General features: G+C 37.1%; 4 protein-coding genes and 1 pseudogene across 7 annotated transcripts; 3 read left to right on the forward strand and 2 right to left on the reverse strand.

The window, feature by feature from the left end:
* Nucleotides 1-2,400: 2,400 nt before the first annotated feature.
* On the forward strand, nucleotides 2,401-5,848 carry LOC147285559 (acyl-protein thioesterase 1-like). 2 transcript variants are annotated; one of them, XM_086243575.1, is made up of 10 exons: nucleotides 2,401-2,553; nucleotides 3,363-3,459; nucleotides 3,551-3,665; nucleotides 3,905-3,941; nucleotides 4,028-4,097; nucleotides 4,299-4,403; nucleotides 4,758-4,908; nucleotides 5,010-5,092; nucleotides 5,312-5,405; nucleotides 5,494-5,848. In XM_086243575.1, exons 2-10 carry the CDS (start codon nucleotides 3,429-3,431, stop codon nucleotides 5,579-5,581), a joined length of 774 nt encoding a protein of 257 aa, XP_086099701.1. In that variant the 5' UTR covers nucleotides 2,401-2,553; nucleotides 3,363-3,428; the 3' UTR covers nucleotides 5,582-5,848. The 2 variants fall into 2 exon arrangements, with proteins under 2 accessions (XP_086099701.1, XP_086099702.1); XM_086243576.1 differs by lacking the exon at nucleotides 2,401-2,553 and adding an exon at nucleotides 2,566-2,750.
* A 693-nt stretch (nucleotides 5,849-6,541) lies between these two features.
* On the reverse strand, nucleotides 6,542-8,188 carry LOC147285560 (deSI-like protein At4g17486). Its single transcript, XM_086245806.1, has 4 exons — nucleotides 8,158-8,188; nucleotides 7,648-7,935; nucleotides 7,046-7,123; nucleotides 6,542-6,920 (listed from the first exon to the last, which is right to left on the reverse strand). The coding sequence occupies exons 1-4, from the start codon at nucleotides 8,186-8,188 to the stop codon at nucleotides 6,766-6,768; spliced, it is 552 nt and encodes a 183-aa protein (XP_086101932.1). The 3' UTR covers nucleotides 6,542-6,765.
* A 1,697-nt stretch (nucleotides 8,189-9,885) lies between these two features.
* LOC147285561 (putative receptor-like protein kinase At5g20050 pseudogene) lies at nucleotides 9,886-11,463 on the forward strand (annotated as a pseudogene).
* A 2,330-nt stretch (nucleotides 11,464-13,793) lies between these two features.
* LOC147285562 (acyl-protein thioesterase 1-like) lies at nucleotides 13,794-17,210 on the forward strand. Its single transcript, XM_086243458.1, has 10 exons — nucleotides 13,794-13,931; nucleotides 14,759-14,855; nucleotides 14,947-15,061; nucleotides 15,301-15,337; nucleotides 15,424-15,493; nucleotides 15,693-15,797; nucleotides 16,152-16,302; nucleotides 16,404-16,486; nucleotides 16,706-16,799; nucleotides 16,889-17,210. The coding sequence occupies exons 2-10, from the start codon at nucleotides 14,825-14,827 to the stop codon at nucleotides 16,974-16,976; spliced, it is 774 nt and encodes a 257-aa protein (XP_086099584.1). The 5' UTR covers nucleotides 13,794-13,931; nucleotides 14,759-14,824; the 3' UTR covers nucleotides 16,977-17,210.
* Nucleotides 17,211-17,697: 487 nt separating this feature from the next.
* LOC147285563 (deSI-like protein At4g17486) lies at nucleotides 17,698-21,139 on the reverse strand. Of its 3 annotated transcripts, XM_086243348.1 has the most exons (5): nucleotides 20,770-21,138; nucleotides 19,260-19,340; nucleotides 19,053-19,172; nucleotides 18,450-18,527; nucleotides 17,699-18,322 (listed from the first exon to the last, which is right to left on the reverse strand). In XM_086243348.1, exons 1-5 carry the CDS (start codon nucleotides 20,924-20,926, stop codon nucleotides 18,168-18,170), a joined length of 591 nt encoding a protein of 196 aa, XP_086099474.1. In that variant the 5' UTR covers nucleotides 20,927-21,138; the 3' UTR covers nucleotides 17,699-18,167. The 3 variants fall into 3 exon arrangements, with proteins under 3 accessions (XP_086099473.1, XP_086099474.1, XP_086099472.1); XM_086243347.1 differs by having other exon boundaries at nucleotides 17,698-18,319; nucleotides 19,053-19,340; nucleotides 20,770-21,139; XM_086243346.1 differs by having other exon boundaries at nucleotides 17,703-18,322; nucleotides 19,053-19,340; nucleotides 20,770-21,130.
* Nucleotides 21,140-21,518: the final 379 nt, after the last annotated feature.

The following is a 21,518-nucleotide window of genomic DNA, read 5'->3' on the forward strand; positions in this document are numbered from 1 at the left end:
AGGGGTGTGCGGCAGGTGACGGTGGCAGAGGGGTGTGCAGCAGGCGACGGTGGCAGAGGGATGTACAGTGAGCGATGGTGGCAAGTGGGCACACAGGGAATCAAAACGGCGTCGGCGTGAGAAAGGCTTGATGGTGAAGCAGAGATGATACCAGGATAAGGTGCAGCGAAACCCAACAATTTTATGGAAAATTGTTAACCAAATTAATCACGAACAATCACAAACAATAGGATAGAGAACCATGCTCTGATACCATGAACAGAAAAAGATTTAGGTTTAGGGTTTCAAATATTATTTCTGCTTAATTGAATAAGACCACAAAGTGTGGTTTATATACATGGGCCTATAACTAAATTACAGGAATTAATAAATCACCTAATTAATTCTAATAATTACACAATAATCACATATGTTGACTCACACCAACACTTTCTTTGTTTCTTTGAACGCCTTTTCCTATAAAACCGTGCTGCTAAACCTCAAATGCCCAATCCTCTGCTGAGTTCACGTCTGCAGAACAAACTTTGTCAGTTGGCAATGGTGTGCACAAAGAATTGTTAAGCTTTTTGAAGAATTTGACTGCAAAATAATGTTATAACAATTCTTCAAATAATTAGCATATTATTTCGTTCAGTTAACTTGAGGGAAAGATGAAGGGCGTGAAATATATTTAATCTAAAATCAAAAGGGTATACCATTGAATCTTACAAAAAGTCAAAACCATTGGTTCACTAGGAATTTAGTAGCAATAATAAAATAGATATTAGTTGACTTGTGCTCGATCAAATAGAGAAGCTAGTTCCTAATTAGGGGTGGGAGCGTTTTGGTTTGAACATCAAACCGTAAACCAAATCAATAAACTTTAACGGTTTAGTTCAGTCCGGTTAACAAAATTAAACGAAATAACTCATAATCGGTTTGACTCGGTTTGGTTAAGCGGTTTGTGTGTAAAAAAAAAAAAATTTTAAATTCAAGTAGCACTAATCAAATAATTAATTATTAAATTTGAAATAACTTTACTAAAGCATTCAAATGCACAATCTACATTAACAAAACAATAAATGAAACATGCAATAAAATCAATGACAATATTTACCAAGCAAACAAACAATAATGAAATTTCAATCACAATATGCCACATGTAAAAAAATAAAAATAAATAATAATAATAATAAACGGTTCGGTTCAATTTTATCGAATTGTAAAAATTTCAAACCGCTACCAAACAGGTAAAAGCAGTTCGGTTCGGTTTAATTTGACTTCTTGACTTTTTTATTAATCAAACCAAACCAAACCGGTTTTTGTACACTCTACTCCTAATTACAAAGGTGCCTGCAAATATGGAAATTAAAACTTAAAAAAATAATGATTTTGGAAATTTAGGAAATTATAAGGGTAATTTAGTCAAATGACAAGATGAGGTGAGTGGAGCCAGCATGAGCGAAAAAAAGGGAGGGCTGCTATTTGCACACCATTTTTTTTTCTTTTTGCACACTCTTCTTAAAAAAAAAAACCCATAAAAAAAGACTTTATACCCCATTTCTTTTTCTTTTTGCACACCCCTCCTAAACAAAAAAAAATAAAAAAAACAAACACCCAACATACACACCCCATCCCGACCATGCTGAGCAACCCACCACCGTCGGCGACTACCCCACCCCCTCTCTGTCCCTCTCTCCTCTCTCCCCTTCTCTCTCTTTCTCTCCTTCCCCCTCTGCTTTCTCCCTTTCTCTGTGTGTCCAGCCCCTGCAATTTTTGTTGTTGAAGATTTTGGCTGTTTAAAGGGCGAGAAGAGAGAGGGAAGGAGAGAAAGAGGAGGGGCTGGCTCAGGGGGAGGCGACAGGGAGAGAAGAGCCGAAGAGGAGGGGAGGGCTCAGGAGGAGGTGGTCGGGGTGGGGGGAAGAAGAAGAGAAAGGTGCAGGTGGGGGTGGGGGGAAGAGGAAGAAGAGAAATGGTGCAGGTGGGGGTAGGGGAAGAAGAAGAAAAAAAAAAGAAATGGGGATGGAGTGTGTGTAGGGGGATGGGGTGTGTGGGTGAGGGAAGGAGAAAAAGAGGAAATTAAAGAGGGGTAAGGTGGTATTTTCCTTTGAATTTTTTTTTTTAAAGGGTGCGCAAAAAAAAAAAAGGGTGTGCAAACACCAACTGTTGAGAACTTGAGATACATGTGGCTTGTATGTATATACTGAGACTGGAACTTTGGTCCTTCACTTCACTCTTTACCTAGTCAATGGTACCGCTATCAAATGATCCCATCTGATCATACTTGATTGAACTTTCAAAGATCAATCAACGGATGAGAATCCTCAATATTTACAAGTGCTTCACACGTTAGACATATACCTGCTGGCCTTCATAATTCCAAATGCTAATGAATAATTCCGACCGAAAAAGATAATAATTCCGAATGCTAGTAACGAATAACGACGCCGTATAAGACGACAGAAAACATGATGTGAGCGAAAATTTGGGGGAAAGCAGATTCAGAGACAGAGAGAGCGAGAGAGAGAGAAGGAGAACGACAACCTTCAAAGCCAATTGAGATGTGTAGCAATGGTTTAAAACCCTAAAACCCACTTGTGATTTCTGCTCAATTTTATTTGATTATCTTTCATTTGCACGATTGCATATCATAATTTCACAAACACCATCTATATGCTTCTTCTATCCCTTCTTGTTTTTCTATCGGAGTTTTTTTTTTGGTAAATATTTTCTATAGGAGTTAAGCTTCACTACCCGTCAAATCGTCAATGGTAAACGGTTATTGCCGTCTTTTTTTTTTTTTTGGATTTATATTGCGTGTTAAAGATGGTGTTGTAGCACAAATTTCCTATATTGATTTTTTTTTGGACGTTTCTACTGTTGGTTTCTGGGTTAAGGGTGTGTTGGGGACGATGTTATGCACACCTATATATCTCCAACCGGCATTGCTGTTTGAGACATGGCCCACAATTACCTAATATTAGAACCCCAGATGCTTGACAAGAGTCATTCAAGCACCTTTTGGCTCATGCGTGTCTGTTTGACATTTTAGAAAACTAAGTCCAAAACATGCAGAACCCCCTGAATTTCTATTGTTTGCATGCGCATGTGTTGGTAACTTGGTACTTTATTGTTAGATTATGGTTGCTCAGTTTTTCTATATGATGAGGAAGATGCAAGAGTTTAGGAATTAGTTAGATGGCTTCACTGGTTTTCTAATGCTCATGTAATGTATGTTACATTTTGGTTGTGGTGCCTAAGTCACCAAGGCCTCTAGGTGGGTGCTGAGATGTTCCATGAGAATTCTGATTTAGTCCATAAACTGGACTAAATCAGAATTCTGGATGATAAATCTGAAATTTTTTGGTGTTTGCTCATTGCAGGATCTGCGCTCTTTGAAATTGCTGCACCAGAAGTTTGGTTAGTGCTATTTCACTTGGGGGCCTAATATGAGCTTTACTGCTCCATCCGTGGGTTCTGGTTAGTTTATTTCCCTTTAAAATATGATATTCTGTTGGCTCCCTTTATTCCCCATCCTTTCTCATTAAATTTGATTGTGACCTGATTTCAGGTGGTAGAACTGTGAGAAGGGTGTTTGAGTTTGGAAGAACCTATGTAGTCAGACCTAAAGGCAAACACCAGGCCACTGTAGTTTGGCTACATGGCCGTAGCGAAAATGGTTCAAGGTGGTACTTTGTCCCCATTACTTATGTTACCGATTTTTGAGAAGGTTGCTCACTAATCATGAATTTGAGGATGTTTTTCATTTAAGTGACTTTCTTTTATTTTCTAAGTTCCAGCTTAAAAAGTGAAGAGTAAAATTTGTTTGTGAATCGTATCTACAGAATCTTGTAATATTTACATACTAGATTTAATTTAAAGTCTTAAATTTTTGTTTTAAGCTTTATTTTGTTCTATTTGGCAGCTGGTCCCAGCTCTTGGAAGCCCTCCCTCTTCCAAATGTAAGAGTAAATACATTTAAACTATTGGAAGTTAAATTTTTGTAATTGATATAGTAAAATTTTATGGTGAAAATTATGCGATGCAGATTAAGTGGATTTGTCCAACTGCTCCCACTCAGCCAATATCGGTATTTGGTGGCTTTCCTTCCACTGCTTGTAAGTTCCCGCCCGCCCCAATATATACTCACATTATATATTCAGTATTCATTTAGGAACAGCATCTTGTTTGAAGATGGAATAATTGATCTCATTATCACCATCCTTGTAAATAGTCACCGAAAAAGAAAATATCATATAGTGTATAGAAGTCAAAGTCACCACAATTACCCCTAAATTGCATTATCTGATATAATGCAGGGTTTGATGTTGGAGAACCTGCAGAAGATGCTCCAGATGATATAGAGGGTTTGGATGCTTCCGCAGCACATGTTGCAAATTTGTTGTCAACAGAGCCTGATGACAGTAGGTCTTCTCTTGCCAGATTTTAGCATTTGATGATTTTCCAAATGTTGCTATACTTTGTTTGAAATGTTTCGGTTGTGAACGGTTAGAGAAGCCTTAGAGGTTTCAATGCTCTTTCTGATCATTGGTATGTCTGGAGAAGACAACTTCAAATCATTAACACCCACCACCTCTTCTCTGGGGTCCAAGATTCTGTTAGGTTTTTTTTTTCAAAGTAAAATCTTTGCTAGATCTTCTGTACAAAAAAAAAACTATGTTTTTGCCTTGATTAATACCATACACTTTTGAATTTTAAGTATAGTGTTTTCCTTCAATGAATTTTGATATCATTAAGTCAAGTTTTCTCTGTTACAGTTAAACTTGCAGTTGGAGGTTTTAGTATGGGTGCAGCTACTGCCCTATACTCTGCGACCTGCTTTACTCTAAAAAAATATGGGAATGGTAATCTGTACCCATCCAATCTGAGTGCGGTTGTTGGACTAAGTGGATGGCTTCCATGTTCCAAGTTTGGCTTCTTACACTCTCCTCCTCATCTCAGTTGGACCCCTCTATCTTGTTTTGCAGTTTATTTAAGTCTTGATAGTTACAAGTCCTATTCTTTTTCAGGACCTTGAGTAAGAAGTTCGAAGAAGTGGACGAAGCTGCAAGGCGTGCTGCCTCCTTGCCCCTTTTGTTATGTCATGGAAAAGGTGTTCATGATTACCTTTCGCATACAAATATTGTTGGTTTTATTTGTCTTTTACACATATCTTCATTCAAGAGCTGGTGGAGTTAAATCATTGGCTCTAGCATCTTTTCCTTGCATAGGTGTCGTGAATTTTATAACCTAGCCTAAGCTGGTCTAGTTGTTTGTCCGGGTTCACAATGCTTAGATATGCACAAAATTATATGGATATGATTTGTTGCAGGTGATGATGTGGTTCCTTTTAAGTTTGGTGAGAAATCTTCACAGGCCTTGAGTTCAACTGGCTTTCAGGATGTGACTTTCAAATCCTATAACGGGTAATGTGATTTAAGAGTTTATGCGGAAAAGTTGTTGCATATAATTTATTCACACAAGAAATGTAAGAATGTTTTGTTGAATATGCAGGCTTGGCCATTATACTATTCCTGAAGAGAAGGATGAGGTTTGTGCTTGGCTAACTTCAAAGTTGGGGCTTGAAGGGACTTCTTCATAGTATGACCGAACCTACAAGAAATCTCAAGCAACAGCAATGAAGAGGAAGAAAATGGTTGGGGAAATGTAAGAAACAAGAATTTAAGTGGCCTTTGGTTTCATTATGACCTATTTGTCCTTTATGACTTGTTATTGTTTGGCTGGTTGGCACCAGATAAGTCCATAGTCGTATTGTAACAAGTACATTCATTATTTGAATCATAAATATGTTGATTGGAAGTCAATAGTTCTCTCACAGGGTAATATTTGATTGAACTAATGAAAAATAGCCGGTTTATATTTAAGCTCGTCACTTTAGTCAAATTATAAATTGAATAGATCATAATATCCCAAATTCCCAATTCAGCTTCGGACTCTCATCTAATAAAGCTTTTGACACATTTTGTTCACTTTCTAGTCGATTTGATACCTTTTGGAGCCCACATTGTTTTACAGAAGAAAAGAGTAAATTATACTTAAATCTTTATAACATTATGTTTACTTGATTTTAATCTTAATTTTTATTAGTTTGATGGGTCTTAGAAAATTTAACTTAAGTTGGGATTTAAACTAACTAAACACATGAAAAACCTCCTCCTTATCAGTGTGTACTTTGCCTGTAAAGGCATGGCTGTTAGGAAATTGCAATTGGCGCAAAAAGTGTCCAAATCCATACTTAGGATGCAACAGCTTAATTGATTCCTTGGTGCTCAGCTGATATTTAGACCCATAGCATGAGCTTGCAAACAATAACTAATCTTACAAAACTTCACCAGAGAAAAACAGTTGGTAACTGAAATAATTTGGAGCACTGTTATTAACATTTGAAAAGGTTGCACGAATAATTAAGGACAGATGTCATTTCCACTTGCAAAAACAGCTCCCATTCATAGCCTTCATGCACAAATAATAAATTACAACAAGCTACAATCCACTTTCAGATTCCTCGGTTCCACAAAAATGAAATGCAAAACGTGGTTGAAATATTTGAAAGAAAAAGTTCAAAAACTTAATGCAAATCAGATGAGCCCTTGTTCATGCAAATAATGAATCCAATTCAGGCAGCTTTGCTTCTGAAAACAGGAGCAGGTACCTTCCTTCCAAGTAAGCCATCCATAACAAAGACAGGCAGAACAATAACGGGCCTAGCAGCTCTTTCCAGGAGGAGGATTCTTTTCCTCTCTTTCCAAAAAATGAGGCTTTGTTTCAATTGTGAGCCTCTTTGATAAAAGTCACATCTCCATTTCCAGCCACCGGAGACGTTGCAGCCAATGGCGACAGCAGGCGCTTTTCTTGATCATCATCAACTTCGGCCGAACCACGGGGGGTGGTGATTGATAGAATTTCAGTACCTTCTTCTTCTGGATACAACCACCCAGAAAATCAACACAATAAATTCCAAATGTTAATGATATAACAACTACCGGAGACACAGAATACAGAGACTAATATTGAGTTGAAAAAAGTCAAGAAAGGGAATACTCACCTGACTCATGGTATTCAGGTATCTGTTTAACTTGAGTCACTTGAAGGCTTTCAGGAAGAAGACAACTACACAAAGCACCTGAAATTACAACCAAACATGGACTTACAAACTCTTCACTGTGTTTCAAGCAATAAATAATGCCCCTGTGTGAGTGCCTGTCTCTTCAAAATTGCCAATCCCCATGAGAAGATAAGGGTATCAAATGAATAATACCCAGATTATGAAATAATATTAAGGCATAAATCAAACCAATGAAATGCAAACCCTCATGTGTGAAGTTGTGGCTAATGTTAAAGCGCACTATGATATAATTTTTCAGATTTGAAAGTCATTCCTACAGTCCTACCGGAACAAAGAAACATAAAGAAACTTGTTTCTATGCAAAAAAAGTAATTATATTTGTCTCAAAGATATTATATTAGTGATACATCAATGCAAACACAAATTAAGTGATTTCAGTTAATGTCCATGGTCCTCAACAACACTTGAAATCCTCAGTAGAAGATTGCATCAGTGAAGCTTATCTTGTCCGAAGTAAAAATGACCCAACAATAATGAAATAAAGAATACTAGATTAGTCAATAGAAAACAATTCTCTCTACCTAGACGAGCAAGCCGATTCACCCATCCAGGGATCCGTTTTTCTGTCAACCTCCATGCCATGTCATCTGTAAAATGGTTGCAATTCTTGGAGATGAGGTGATAAGTATCCCCATGATATTCTGAAGCAACATTCTCAATAAATGTCCGAAATTCAGAGGGAGACATAATCGTGTGGCCAAGTGAAATAGAACATCGGTAAACAAAACCTGGGCAGCTCTTTGGTTCCACTTCAAAAACTCCACTAACTGGGAAGTCATGAGCTCCAAAACCATATTCTTTACCATGGACTGTTCATACAAGAGACAGATGATATTGTTAAACAGATTTTTCACCTTTCTTTTTAATCAAAAAAATAAATGTGAATTAAAAGAAGTCAGTGATTCGTCAGTTCAAGTTTTCAAAACAGAGAATTCTAGGTTCAGTTTGACTTGTGAAAGCTATCATAGTTCTTGACAAGTCAAAATTTTCTTATAAGTTTAGCAACTTATAGACTTAATTGAACAAAATACCTGCAAGGAACTCAATCAACCAGAAAATCATCTCCCAACACACATCCAGTACATTCCAAATGGCAATTTTTTCATAAATGAAACATAAATAAAAGAAATATGGCATATTTATTTCACTTTGTAAAATTAAATCTCCCTATTTGTAAACAAAATGGTGTACAACAACATCGTTCTAGATCCTAATATAAATACGCAGGGGTTGAATAACCAAAACAAAATATAATTGTAAGAGAGAGGCACGTCTAAGAGAAATGCACGTTAATACGTATTGAAGGGCACAATTAAGATGCACCCAATACCCACATGGGCTCTACATATATTCATCAAAAATCAGAAACCTGATAGTAAGTTATTGTCAAGCCCTACAATTGAAATAAAAGAACTGATTATTCAAGATCAAAAAATCCATTTTACCAGAAGCAATTAAATCTCAAGGGAAATCCCTCTCTTATGAAGTCATATTTATCATTCTGTTACCTGGCTATGAAGCCCCTCTTTAATTAGACCAAGGGCCAAACAGAGAACCAATGGCCTCTGGCAACACTGGTCCTAACCACAATAACCACTTGCTTACCTTGCTGCTATACATCTAATTACTATTTAATGCGAAAGAAACTCAAGTACTCGATGACGTAACACAGTAATAACTTAGCACATTCATACCTTATCAATAACTAAATTTTTACTGAAATCACTGAAACATAATCCAATGAAGTATGTTTCAAAAAGGACCGTGAGATCAACATACAGCTAATTATAAACCAAAAGATACCACATCATTAATGGTGCAATAAAAAGCTCCTAAGAATGAACTGGATAGTCACTACCAAATCTCAGATGTAAACCTACCAGTTTCAAACTCCATATAGATAAACAAATAAGTGAACTTCAAAACTGCAAATGGGATTCAAGCAAGCCCACAATTTTCCCTCCTTCGTTCTCCATGCAAGTATACATTAAGCTTGAAAGTACCAATCTTGAATATATTTATACACATATATATATATATATAAATGGATATTCATCATAAATGGATTATAATATAATTCAGTCAAGTGTGAAAGTAAATATATGAAGGAACTGGGTTTTGAGTACTACTAAGGCCAAAGCACCACAATTAGTTAATAGGATTGAATCAGTCAATACTTTACAACTCACATTTGTCTATGGTCAGTGACTAGGTCAGATATTAAGTTAACCACAGTACATTCTTATTCATGTGGTAATTGGTATGTTCTTAATGCAGCAGCAAAAACTAACTAAACAAAAAAAAAAATTAAGGGCAATGTTTCATCAAGTCATTTGGACTTTGTTTAACATCTAAAATTCTAAATATCTGATGGGAAACTTAAATGTGAAGGGGTATTTGATTTCAGAAATGGATTTCTTTTTTTTTTTTTTTTTTTACAAAATATTTCCAAATAATTGACCATATAGAAGCCTCAAATATAAAGATGGGTCTGATAATTAAGGAAGGGGCAAGAGGTTCCAATATTGCATTAAAGAAACCATAAAAAGTCAGACAAGTAATTAGGTGAACTTCTTGGTGGTTTCTTTGGTCCATATGATCCATGAGCTCAACTAGAGATGGAAACGTTTCTAACCATTAATTTAAATAATGCAATGAATGACTGAATGTTAGACCCTACTAGGCTGCTACTCATTCAAGCAAAATAAAGAATAAATTGAAAGACTGTTCTTCTCAGAAAGAAAATGGTTGTTAAAAGAGAGAAAGTTCCTTCCCTTTCTCTTTATCTGAAAACAAGAATGAAGCTTTGATATGGAGGACAGAAAAGCCAACATAGTAGCTGCTTCATCTGTGTTCTCCCTCATCATCGTCATAATTGTTGCTTGTGTCTGTCTCAAACTCTCCAAGACTTTCTTTCTCATTTTTGGGGCAGGAATTGGTGTGATCCTTGCTGTTTTTGCATGGCTTATCATCAGACGTCATTACAATGGCAGGCGAAAACTGTTGGAATCAAAATTCGCATCAGAAGGCCGAGAGCTGAGGATAGAGTACAGTTTCCTTAGAAAAGTTGCTGGGGTTCCCACAAAGTTTGGGTACAAAGAGCTAGAGGATGCAACAGATGGTTTTCAGGCATTGCTTGGCCAAGGGGCTTCTGCTTCTGTTTACAAAGGGATTCTTAGTGATGGCACTCCTGTGGCAGTGAAAAAGCTTGATGTAGAAGAGCGTGGTGAGAAGGAATTCAGATCAGAAGTTGCAGCAATTGCAAGTCTGCAACATGTCAATCTTGTGAGGCTTCTTGGATATTGTTGTGTTCCTGCAGGACCACGTTTTTTGGTTTATGATTTCATCGCAAATGGATCATTGGATTCTTGGATTTTTTCTAGGAAGGAGAGGCCAAACCGGAGTGGGGGGTGCTTGTCATGGGATTTAAGGTACAGGGTTGCTATTGATGTTGCTAAGGCACTTTGTTACCTCCACCATGATTGCAGGTCAAGGATTTTACACCTTGATGTTAAGCCAGAAAATATACTTCTGGATGAGAATTACAGAGCAATTGTGGCAGACTTTGGTCTGTCAAAGCTAATGGGAAAAGATGAGAGTAGAATTATGACAACAATTAGGGGAACTAGAGGTTACTTAGCCCCTGAATGGCTCTTGGAGCATGGAATTTCAGAGAAATCTGATATCTATAGTTATGGAATGGTGCTTTTGGAGATGATCGGAGGCCGAAGAAATGTTAGCTTCATTGAAAAGGGGAATCATGACAAGTCTCATAGGAAATGGCAATATTTTCCCAAAATTGTGAATGAGAAAATGAGAGAAGGGAAGCTTATGGAAATTGTTGATCAAAGACTAGTAGCGAGTGGAGGCATTGATGAAAGGGAGGTAAAAAGACTGGTTCATGTAGCTCTATGGTGCATACAAGACAGGGCTAGGCTTAGGCCTAGCATATCTCATGTGGTTGAAATGCTTGAAGGCTCTATGACTGTGGAGGAGCCTCCTGACACCCAAATGACAGTTGTTGATTTTTTGGAAACAGATGAAGATCAGCCACCCATTAAGGGTCATAACAGGCAAAAGTTTGGTGCCTTGGCATTACGAGATACAAGTGTTGCAACAACATCAACATGCTCATATGCAAATGCAATGTCTATGATATCCCCAAGATAGCTCCATGAACAGGATATTAGCTGCTCCTTCATGGCTGTTTTGGTTAAAAAAGGGTTCTTTACTTCTTTAAGGATTTACCATATTTTCTTTCATGGTAAACTTTCTGTTTGTTATATATATGAGCATTCTTCCCTGTTAATTCTACTCTTTAAAATGGATGCATTAAATTATCCCCTTCTATATTAAATCTAGTCTTTCCTGTTAATTCCTCTTCTTTCCTCCTCCCTTCTTTCTTTGTTTCTTTGAACGCCTTTTCCTATAAAACTGTGCTGCTAAACCTCAAATGCCCAATCCTCTGCTGAGTTCACATCTGCAGAACAAACTTTGTCAGTTGGCAATGGTGTGCACAAAGAATTGTTAAGCCTTTTGAAGAATTTGACTGCAAAATAATGTTATAACAATTCTTCAAATAATTAGCATATTATTTCGTTCAGTTAACTTGAGGGAAAGATGAAGGGAGTGAAATATATTTAATCTAAAATCAAAAGGGTATACCATTGAATCTTACAAAAAGTCAAAACCATTGGTTCACTAGGAATTTAGTGGCAATAATAAAATAGATTATAGTTGACTTGTGCTTGATCGAATAGAGAAGTTAGTTCCTAATTAGAGGTGGGCACGGTTCGGTTTGAACATCAAACCATAAACCAAATCAATAAACTTTAACGGTTTAGTTCAGTCCGGTTAACAAAACTAAACGAAATAACTCATAATCGGTTTAACTCGGTTTAGTTAAGCGGTTTGTGTGTAAAAAAAAACTTTAAATTCAACTAGCAGTCTAGCACTAATCAAATAATTAATTATTAAATTTGAAATAACTTCACTAAAACATTCAAATGCACAATCTACATTAACAAAACAATAAATGAAACATGCAATAAAATCAATGACAATATGTACCAAGCAAACAAACAATAATGAAATTTCAATCACGCCACATGTAAAAAAATAAAAAATAAAAATATTATAAACGGTTCAGTTCAATTTTACCGATTTGTAAAAATTTCAAACCACTACCAAACCGGTAAAAGCAGTTTGGTTCGGTTTAATTTGACTTCTTGATTTTTTCATCAATCAAACCAAACCAAACTGGTTTTTGCACACTCTACTCCTAATTACAAAGGTGTCTGCAAATATGGAAATTAAAACTTAAGAAAATAATGATTTTGGAAATTTAGGAAATTATAAGGGTAATTTAGTCAAATGACAAGATGAGGTGAGTGGGGCCAGCATGAGCAAAAAAAAAAGGAGGGCTGCTATTTGCACACCCCTAAATTTCTTTTTGCACACCCTTTCTGAAAAAAAAAAAAAAAAAAAAAAAAAAACTCAAGAAAAAAAACCATTTGGCCCTCCCCTCACCCACACACCCCTATCCCCATCTCCTCCCCTGTACACACCCATCTCCCCATCTCCATCTTTTCTTTTTTTTTTCTTCTTCACCGTCGAAGCCCACCCCCCACCCCCCATCCCAACCACCTCCCCTCCTCTCCTCTCCGACTCCTCTCTCCTTGCCACCTCCCAATCCCTCATCCCCCTCCTCCCCGCATGCACCACCTACAAACAGCCACCACCTGCAGACAGCCAAAACAGCCACCACCACATTCTCTCTTTCTCTCTCTCTCTCTCTCCTCTCACCCAAGCAGACAACCAAAAAAATTTAAAAAAATAAAAAATTGCAGCGAGTTCGGCGGACCAGTGCCGAACCCGGTGGTTTCGTTCGACAGATACCCGCTGAATAGAATAGGATTGTTCGGTGGGTACCTACAGAACGAAATCACCGGATTCAGCACTGGTTCGCCAAACCTGCTCCAATTTTTTTTTTTTTTAGTTTTCTTCTCTTTGGGTCAGGTTAGGGTGGGAGTGGGGGTGGGGGTGGGGGTGGGGGTGGGGGAGGGAGGTGGTCGGGGTAGGGGGAAGAAAAAGAAGAGAGAGTGGGGGTGGGGAAAGAGAGAGCAAGAGAGAGAAAGGGAAAGAGGAGAGAGGGGCAGGGAGGGGGTGGGGTGGTCGCCGATGGTGGTAGGCTGCTCAACGTGGTCGGGGATGGGTGTGTGCCGGAGAGAGGAGAGGTGGGGAGGGAGGTGATCGGGGATGGGTGTGTGGCTGTGTGTACGTGTGTGTGTGTGTTTTTTTTTTTTTTGTTTAGGAAAGGTGTGCAAAAAGAAAAATGGATGGGGTATAAGGTCTTTTCCTTTGAGTTTTTTTTTTTTTTTTTTAAGAAATGGTGTGCAAAAAGAAAAAAAGGGTGTGCAAATAGCAGCCTTCAAAAAAAGTTGAGAACTTGAGATACATGTGGCTTGTATGTATATACTGAGACTGGAACTTTGGTCCTTCACTTCACTCTTTACCTAGTCAATGGTACCGCTATCAAATGATCCCATCTGAACATAGCTGATTGAACTTTCAAAGATCAAAATCAACGGATGAGAATCCTCAATATTTACAAGTGCTTCACACGTTAGATATATACCTGCTGGCCTTCATAATTCCGACCGAAAAAGATAATAATTCCGAATGCTAGTAACGAATAACGACGCCGTATAAGACGATGTGAGCGAAAATTTGGGGGAAAGCAGAGAGTCAGAGACAGAGAGAGCGAGAGAGAGAAGGAGAACGACAACCTTCAAAGCCAATTGAGGTGTGTAGCAATGGTGTAAAACCCTAAAACCCACTTGTGATTTCTGCTCAATTTTATTTGATTATCTTTCATTTGCACGATTGCATATCATAATTTCACAAACACCATCTATATGCTTCTTCTATCCCTTCTTGTTTTTCTATAGGAGTTTTTTTTTTGGTAAATATTTTCTATAGGAGTTAAGCTTCACTACCCGTCAAATCGTCAATGGTAAACGGTTGTTACCGTCTTTTTTTTTTTTTTTGAATTTATATTGCGTGTTAAAGATGGTGTTGTAGCACAAATTTCCTATATTGATTTTTCGTTTTTTTTTTTTGGACGTTTCTACTGTTGGTTTCTGGGTTAAGGGTGTGTTGGGGACGATGTTATGCACACCTGTATATCTCCAACCGGCATTGCTGTTTGAGACATGGCCCACATGTACCTAATACCCCAGATGCTTGACAAGAGTCATTCAAGCACCTTTTGGCTCATGCGTGTCTGTTTGACATTTTAGAAAACTAGGTCCAAAACATGCAGAACCCCCTGAATTTCTATTGTTTGCATGCGCATGTGTTGGTAACTTGGTACTTTATTGTTAGATTATGGTTGCTCAGTTTTTCTATATGATGAGGAAGATGCAAGAGTTTAGGAATTAGTTAGATGGCTTCACTGGTTTTCTAATGCTCATGTAATGTATGTTACATTTTGGTTGTGGTGCCTAAGTCACCAAGGCCTCTAGGTGGGTGCTGAGATGTTCCATGAGAATTCTGATTTAGTCCAGTTTCTGGACTAAATCAGAATTCTGGATGATAAATCTGAAATTTTTTGGTGTTTGCTCATTGCAGGATCTGCGCTCTTTGAAATTGCTGCACCAGAAGTTTGGTTAGTGCTATTTCACTTGGGGGCCTAATATGAGCTTTACTGCTCCATCCGTGGGTTCTGGTTAGTTTATTTCCCTTTAAAATATGATATTCTGTTGGCTCCCTTTATTCCCCATCCTTTCTCATTAAATTTGATTGTGACCTGATTTCAGGTGGTAGAACTGTGAGAAGGGTGTTTGAGTTTGGAAGAACCTATGTAGTCAGACCTAAAGGCAAACACCAGGCCACTGTAGTTTGGCTACATGGCCTTGGCGATAATGGTTCAAGGTGGTACTTTGTCCCCATTGCTTATGTTACCGATTTTTGAGAAGGTTGCTCACTAATCATGAATTTGAGGATGTTTTTCATTTAAGTGACTTTCTTTTATTTTCTAAGTTCCAGCCTAAAAAGTGAAGAGTAAAATTTGTTTGTGAATTGTATCTACAGAATCTTGTAATATTTTCATACTAGATTTAATTTAAAGTCTTAAATTTTTGTTTTAAGCTTTATTTTGTTCTATTTGGCAGCTGGTCCCAGCTCTTGGAAGCCCTCCCTCTTCCAAATGTAAGAGCAAATACATTTAAACTTTTGGAAGTTGAATTCTTGTAATTGATATAGTAAAATTTTATGGTGAAAATTATGTGATGCAGATTAAGTGGATTTGTCCAACTGCTCCCACTCAGCCAATATCGGTATTTGGTGGCTTTCCTTCCACTGCTTGTAAGTTCCCCCCCCCCTAATATATACTCACATTATTTATTCAGTATTCATTTAGGAACAGTATCTTGTTTGAAGAGGGAATAATTGATCTCATTTTCACCATCCTTGTAAATAGTCACAGAAAAAGAAAATATCATATAGTGTATAGAAGTCAAAGTCACCACAATTACCCTAAATTGCATTATCTGATATAATGCAGGGTTTGATGTTGGAGAACTTTCAGAAGATGCTCCAGATGATATAGAGGGTTTGGATGCTTCCGCAGCACATGTTGCAAATTTGTTGTCAACAGAGCCTGATGACAGTAGGTCTTCTCTTGCCAGATTTTAGCATTTGATGATTTTCCAAATATTGCTATACTCTGTTTGAAATGTTTCGGTTGTGAATGTTTAGAGAAGCCTTAGAGGTTTCAATGCTCCTTCTGATCATTGGTATGTCTGGAGAAGACAACTTCAAATCATTAACACCCACCACCTCTTCTCTGGGGTTCAAGATTCTGTTAGATTTTTTTTTTCAAAGTAAAATCTTTGCTAGATACCTTCTGTACAAAAAAAAACTATGTTTTTGCCTTGATTAATACCATACACTTTTGAATTTTAAGTATAGTTTTTCCTTCAATGAATTTTGATATCATTAAGTCAAGTTTTCTCTGTTACAGTTAAACTTGCAGTTGGAGGTTTTAGTATGGGTGCAGCTACTGCCCTATACTCTGCGACCTGCTTTACTCTAAAAAAATATGGGAATGGTAATCTGTACCCATCCAATCTGAGTGCGGTTGTTGGACTAAGTGGATGGCTTCCATGTTCCAAGTTTGGCTTCTTACACTCTCCTCCTCATCTCAGTTGGCCCCCTCTATCTTGTTTTGCAGTTTATTTAAGTCTTGATTGTTACAAGTCCTATTCTTTTTCAGGACCTTGAGTAAGAAGTTAGAAGAAGTGGACGAAGCTGCAAGGCGTGCTGCCTCCTTGCCCCTTTTGTTATGTCATGGAAAAGGTGTTCATGATTACCTTTCGCATACAAATATTGTTGGTTTTATTTGTCTTTTACACATATCTTCATTCAAGAGCTGGTGGAGTTAAATCATTGGCTCTAGCATCTTTTCCTTGCATAGGTGTCGTGAATTTTATAACCTAGCCTAAGCTGGTCTAGTTGTTTGTCCGGGTTCACAATGCTTAGATATGCACAAAATTATATGGATATGATTTGTTGCAGGTGATGATGTGGTTCCTTTTAAGTTTGGTGAGAAATCTTCACAGGCCTTGAGTTCAACTGGCTTTCAGGATGTGACTTTCAAATCCTATAACAGGTATGTGATTTAAGAGTTTATGCGGAAAAGTTGTTGCATATAAATCTATTCACACAAGAAATGTAAGAATGTTTTGTTTGAATATGCAGGCTTGGCCATTATACTATTCCTGAAGAGATGGATGAGGTTTGTGCTTGGCTAACTTCAAAGTTGGGGCTTGAAGGGACTTCTTCATAGTATGACCGAACCTACAAGAAATCTCAAGCAACAGCAATGAAGAGGAAGAAAATGGTTGGGGAAATGTATGAAACAAGAATTTAAGTGGCCTTTGGTTTCATTATGACCTATTTGTCCCTTATGACTTGTTATTGTTTGGCTGGTTGGCACCAGATAAGTCCATAGTCGTATTGTAACAAGTACATTCATTATTTGAATCATAAATATGTTGATTGGAAGTCAACAGTTCTCTCACAGGGTAATATTTGATTGAACTAATGAAAAATAGCCGGTTTATATTTAAGCTCATCACTTTAGTCAAATTATAAATTGAATAGATCATAATATCCCAAATTCCCAATTCAGCTTCGGAATCTCATCTAATAAAGCTTTTGACACATATTGTTCACTAAGTCGACTTGATACCTTTTGGAGCCCAAATTGTTTTACAGAAGAAAAGAGTAAATTATACTTAAATCTTTATAACATTATGTTTACTTGATTTTAATCTTAATTTTTATTAGTTTGATGGGTCATGGAAAATTTAACTTAAGTTGGGATTTAAACTTACTAAACAGTAAACACATGAATAACCTCCTCCTTATCAGTTGTGTACTTTACCTATAAAGGCATGACTGTCAGGAAATTGCAATTGGCGCAAAAAAGTGTCCAAATCCATACTTAGGATGCAACAGCTTAATTGATTCCTTGGTGCTCAGCTGACATTTAGACCCATAGCATGAGCTTGCAAATAATAACTAGTCTTACAAAACTTCACCAGAGAAAAACAGTTGGTGACTGAAATAATTTGGAGCACTGTTATTAACATTTGAAAAGGTTGCACGAATAATTAAGGACAGATGTCATTTCCACTTGCAAAAACAGCTCCCATTCAAAGCCTTCATGCACAAATAATAAATTACAACAAGCTACAATCCACTTTCAGATTCCTCGGTTCCACAAAAATGAAATGCAAAACGTGGTTGAAATATTTGAAAAAAAAAAGTTCAAAAACTTAATGCAAATCAGATGAGCACTTGTTCATGCAAATAATGAATCCAATTCAGGCAGCTTTGCTTCTGAAAACAGGAGCAGGTACCTTCCTTCCAAGTACGCCATCCATAACAAAGACTGGCAGAACAATAACGGGCCTAGCAGCTCTTTCCAGGAGGAGGATTCTTTTCCTCTCTTTCCAAAAAATGAGGCTTTGTTTCAATTGTGAGCCTCTTTGATAAAAGTCACATCTCCATTTCCAGCCACGGGAGACGTTGCAGCCAATGGTGACAGCAGGCGCTTTTCTTGATCATCATCAACTTCGGCCGAACCACGGGGGGTGGTGATTGATAGAATTTCAGTACCTTCTTCTTCTGGATACAACCACCCAGAAAAGCAACACAATAAATTCCAAATGTTAATGATATAACAACTACTGGAGACACAGAATACAGAGACTCTAATATTGAGTTGAAAAAAGTCAAGAAAGGGAATACTCACCTGACTCATGGTATTCAGGTATCTGTTTAACTTGAGTCACTTGAAGGCTTTCAGGAAGAAGACAACTACACAAAGCACCTGAAATTACAACCAAACATGGACTTACAAACTCTTCACTGTGTTTCAAGCAATAAATAATGCCCATGTGTGAGTGCCTGTCTCTTCAAAATTGCCAATCCCCATGAGAAGGTAAGGGTATCATATGAATAATACCCAGATTATGAAATAATATTAAGGCATAAATCAAACCAATGAAATGCAAACCCTCATGTGTGAAGTTGCGGCTAATGTTAAAGCGCACTATGATATAATTTTTCAGATTTGAAAGTCATTCCTACAGTCCTACCGGAACAAAGAAACATAAAGAAACTTGTTCCTATGCAAATAAAGTAATTATATTTGTCTCAAAGATATTATATTAGTGACTACATCAATGCAAACACAAATTAAGTGATTTCAGTTAATGTCCATGGTCCTCAACAACACTTGAAACCCTCAGTAGAAGACTGCATCAGTGAAGCTTATCTTGTCCGAAGTAAAAATGACCCAAAAATAATGAAATAAAGGATACTAGATTGGTCAATAGAAAACAATTCTCTCTACCTAGACGAGCAAGCCGATTCACCCATCCAGGGATCCGTTTTTCTGTCAATCTCCATGCCATGTCATCTGTAAAATGGTTGCAATTCTTGGAGATGAGGTGATAGGTATCCCCATGATATTCTGAAGCAACATTCTCAATAAATGTTCGAAATTCAGAGGGAGACATAATCGTGTGGCCAAGTGAAATAGAACATCGGTAAACAAAACCTGGGCAGCTCTTTGGTTCCACTTCAAAAACTCCACTAACTGGGAAGTCATGAGCTCCAAAACCATATTCTTTACCATGGACTGTTCATACAAGAGACAGATGATATTGTTAAACAGATTTTTCACCTTTCTTTTTAATCAAAAAAATAAATGTGAATTAAAAGAAGTCAGTGATTCGTCAGTTCAAGTTTTCAAAACAGAGAATTCTAGGTTCAGTTTGATTTGTGAAAGCTGTCATAGTTCTTGACAAGTCATAATTTTCTTATAAGTTTAGCAACTTATAGACTTAATTGAACAAAATACCTGCAAGGAACTCAATCAACCAGAAAATCATCTCCCAACACACATCCAGTACATTCCAAATGGCAATTTTTTCATAAATGAAACATAAATAAAAGAAATATGGCATATTTATTTCACTTTGTAAAATTAAATCTCCCTATTTGTAAACAAAATGGTGTACAACAACATCATTCTAGATCCTAATATAAATACGCAGGGGTTGAATAACCAAAACAAAATATAATTGTAAGAGAGAGGCACGTCTAAGAGAAATGCACGTTAATACGTATTGAAGGGCACATTTAAGGATGCACCCAATACCCACATGGGCTCTACATATATTCATCAAAAATCAGAGACCTGATAGTAAGTTATTGTCAAGCCCTACAATTGAAATAAAAGAACTGATTATTCGAGATCAAAAAATCCATTTTACCAGAAGCAATTAAATCTCAAGGGAAATCCCTCTCTTATGAAGTCATATTTATCATTCTATTACCTGGCTATGAAGCCCCTCTTTAATTAGACCAAGGGCCAAACAGAGAACCAATGGCCTTGGCAACACTGGTCCTAACCACAATAACCACTTGCTTATTTTGCTGCTATACATCTAATTACTATTTAATGCGAAAGAAACTCAAGTACTCGATGACATAACACAGTAATAACTTAGCACATTCATACCTTATCAATAACTAAATTCTTACTGAAATCACTGAAACATAACCCAATGAAGTATGTTTCAAAAAGGACCGTGAGATCAACATACAGCTAATTATAAACCAAAAGATACCACATCATTAATGGTGCAATAAAAAGCTTCTAAGAATGAACTGGATAGTCACTACCAAATCTCAGATGTAAACCTACCAGTTTCAAACTCCATATAGATAAACAAAAAAGTGAACTTCAAAACTGCAAATGGGATTCAAGCAAGCCCACAATTTTCCCTCCTTCGTTCTCCATGCAAGTATACATTAAGCTTGAAAGTACCAATCTTGAATATATTTATACATATATATATATAAATGGATATTCATAATAATTTACCCAGAAAAGGAAAAAGAACATAGAAAAGTTGACTAAAAAGAGAGGAAGAAAGGACAACATATAACTCCATGCAACAAGAGAACCAAAATAAAACGATACCCAGATCACCAAAACACATAGAAGAAGAAAAGAAAAAATCATAAGAATAAAAAAAGGAGAAATTGAAATTGTCCCAAACCTTCAATACCGGAGTGAAAGATTCCAAGACCGAACCAAACGGAGTAATTGTTGAGAGGGGTGAGGTCGTAGACATTCAACATCACCTGGGTCTCAGAGCCCTTCCCCTCAATCCCACCACATTGAGAGGCCGAGTTGGAGGAGCTCTCTGCCCCCATTTTCCAAAACGCTTTTCGAAATTCCAAAACAACCCCAAGATTTCAACTTTTACCCTTCTCAGTCCATCGGAGGGAGAGAGAGAGAGAGAGAGATCGGTCTCCGGCCAGCGAGGAAAATGTAGAAGATTTGGTACTTTTGAGGAATAAATTAAATAAAAAATAAATTAATAAATAATAAGAAAAAAGAAAAAACTGGGTAATGGGAAGATGTTCGAGAGTTTCTTTAATTTGGACATGAAAGACTCTTGGTTGTCCTTGTCGACGGACGGTTTGTGAATTTCGCGGGAAGTTTGAGAACTAGTACGAAATTTTGGATCCCTTCTCGTGACTCGCGAGATGTTCCTTTGCTTAAGGGGATACTCACGTGGGATTGGGCATTGAGTAAGCGCAATTTCGTCTTTGACCAATTGATCCTCAAATTGAAATTAAAATAAAATTAAAGCAATTATAAAAACCGTGTCTATAAGTTTTATTTGAGTCCGCCATCTTTACTATTAGAATCTTGAGTCTATAAATTTTTTTTCATCTTACTCACTTTAATCTGCTTCGGCAATATTTTTCTAAATTGCCATTAAATATTTGTATGTGACAA

The sequence above is a fragment of the Dryas octopetala genome, chromosome 5 (assembly GCF_963921425.1).
Source record: "Dryas octopetala chromosome 5, drDryOcto1.1, whole genome shotgun sequence".
In the NCBI taxonomy this organism is placed as follows: Eukaryota; Viridiplantae; Streptophyta; class Magnoliopsida; order Rosales; family Rosaceae; genus Dryas; species Dryas octopetala.

Excerpts from the sequence above, each read along its gene's own strand:
- LOC147285559 (XM_086243575.1), top strand. The coding sequence starts at position 3,429 with ATGAGCTTTACTGCTCCATCCGTGGGTTCTG. Across the intron at positions 3,666-3,904 it reads CGTAGCGAAAATGGTTCAAG|CTGGTCCCAGCTCTTGGAAG; the intron begins GTGGTACTTTGT and ends TCTATTTGGCAG. Across the intron at positions 4,098-4,298 it reads TGGCTTTCCTTCCACTGCTT|GGTTTGATGTTGGAGAACCT; the intron begins GTAAGTTCCCGC and ends GATATAATGCAG.
- LOC147285560 (XM_086245806.1), bottom strand. The coding sequence starts at position 8,188 with ATGATTTTCTGGTTGATTGAGTTCCTTGCAG. Across the intron at positions 7,936-8,157 it reads GTTGATTGAGTTCCTTGCAG|TCCATGGTAAAGAATATGGT; the intron begins GTATTTTGTTCA and ends TTGTATGAACAG. Across the intron at positions 6,921-7,045 it reads ACCTGAATACCATGAGTCAG|AAGAAGAAGGTACTGAAATT; the intron begins GTGAGTATTCCC and ends GGTTGTATCCAG.
- LOC147285562 (XM_086243458.1), top strand. The coding sequence starts at position 14,825 with ATGAGCTTTACTGCTCCATCCGTGGGTTCTG. Across the intron at positions 15,062-15,300 it reads CTTGGCGATAATGGTTCAAG|CTGGTCCCAGCTCTTGGAAG; the intron begins GTGGTACTTTGT and ends TCTATTTGGCAG. Across the intron at positions 15,338-15,423 it reads AAGCCCTCCCTCTTCCAAAT|ATTAAGTGGATTTGTCCAAC; the intron begins GTAAGAGCAAAT and ends TATGTGATGCAG.
- LOC147285563 (XM_086243346.1), bottom strand. The coding sequence starts at position 20,926 with ATGGGGGCAGAGAGCTCCTCCAACTCGGCCTCTCAATGTGGTGGGATT. Across the intron at positions 19,341-20,769 it reads CTTTCACTCCGGTATTGAAG|TCCATGGTAAAGAATATGGT; the intron begins GTTTGGGACAAT and ends TTGTATGAACAG. Across the intron at positions 18,323-18,449 it reads ACCTGAATACCATGAGTCAG|AAGAAGAAGGTACTGAAATT; the intron begins GTGAGTATTCCC and ends GGTTGTATCCAG.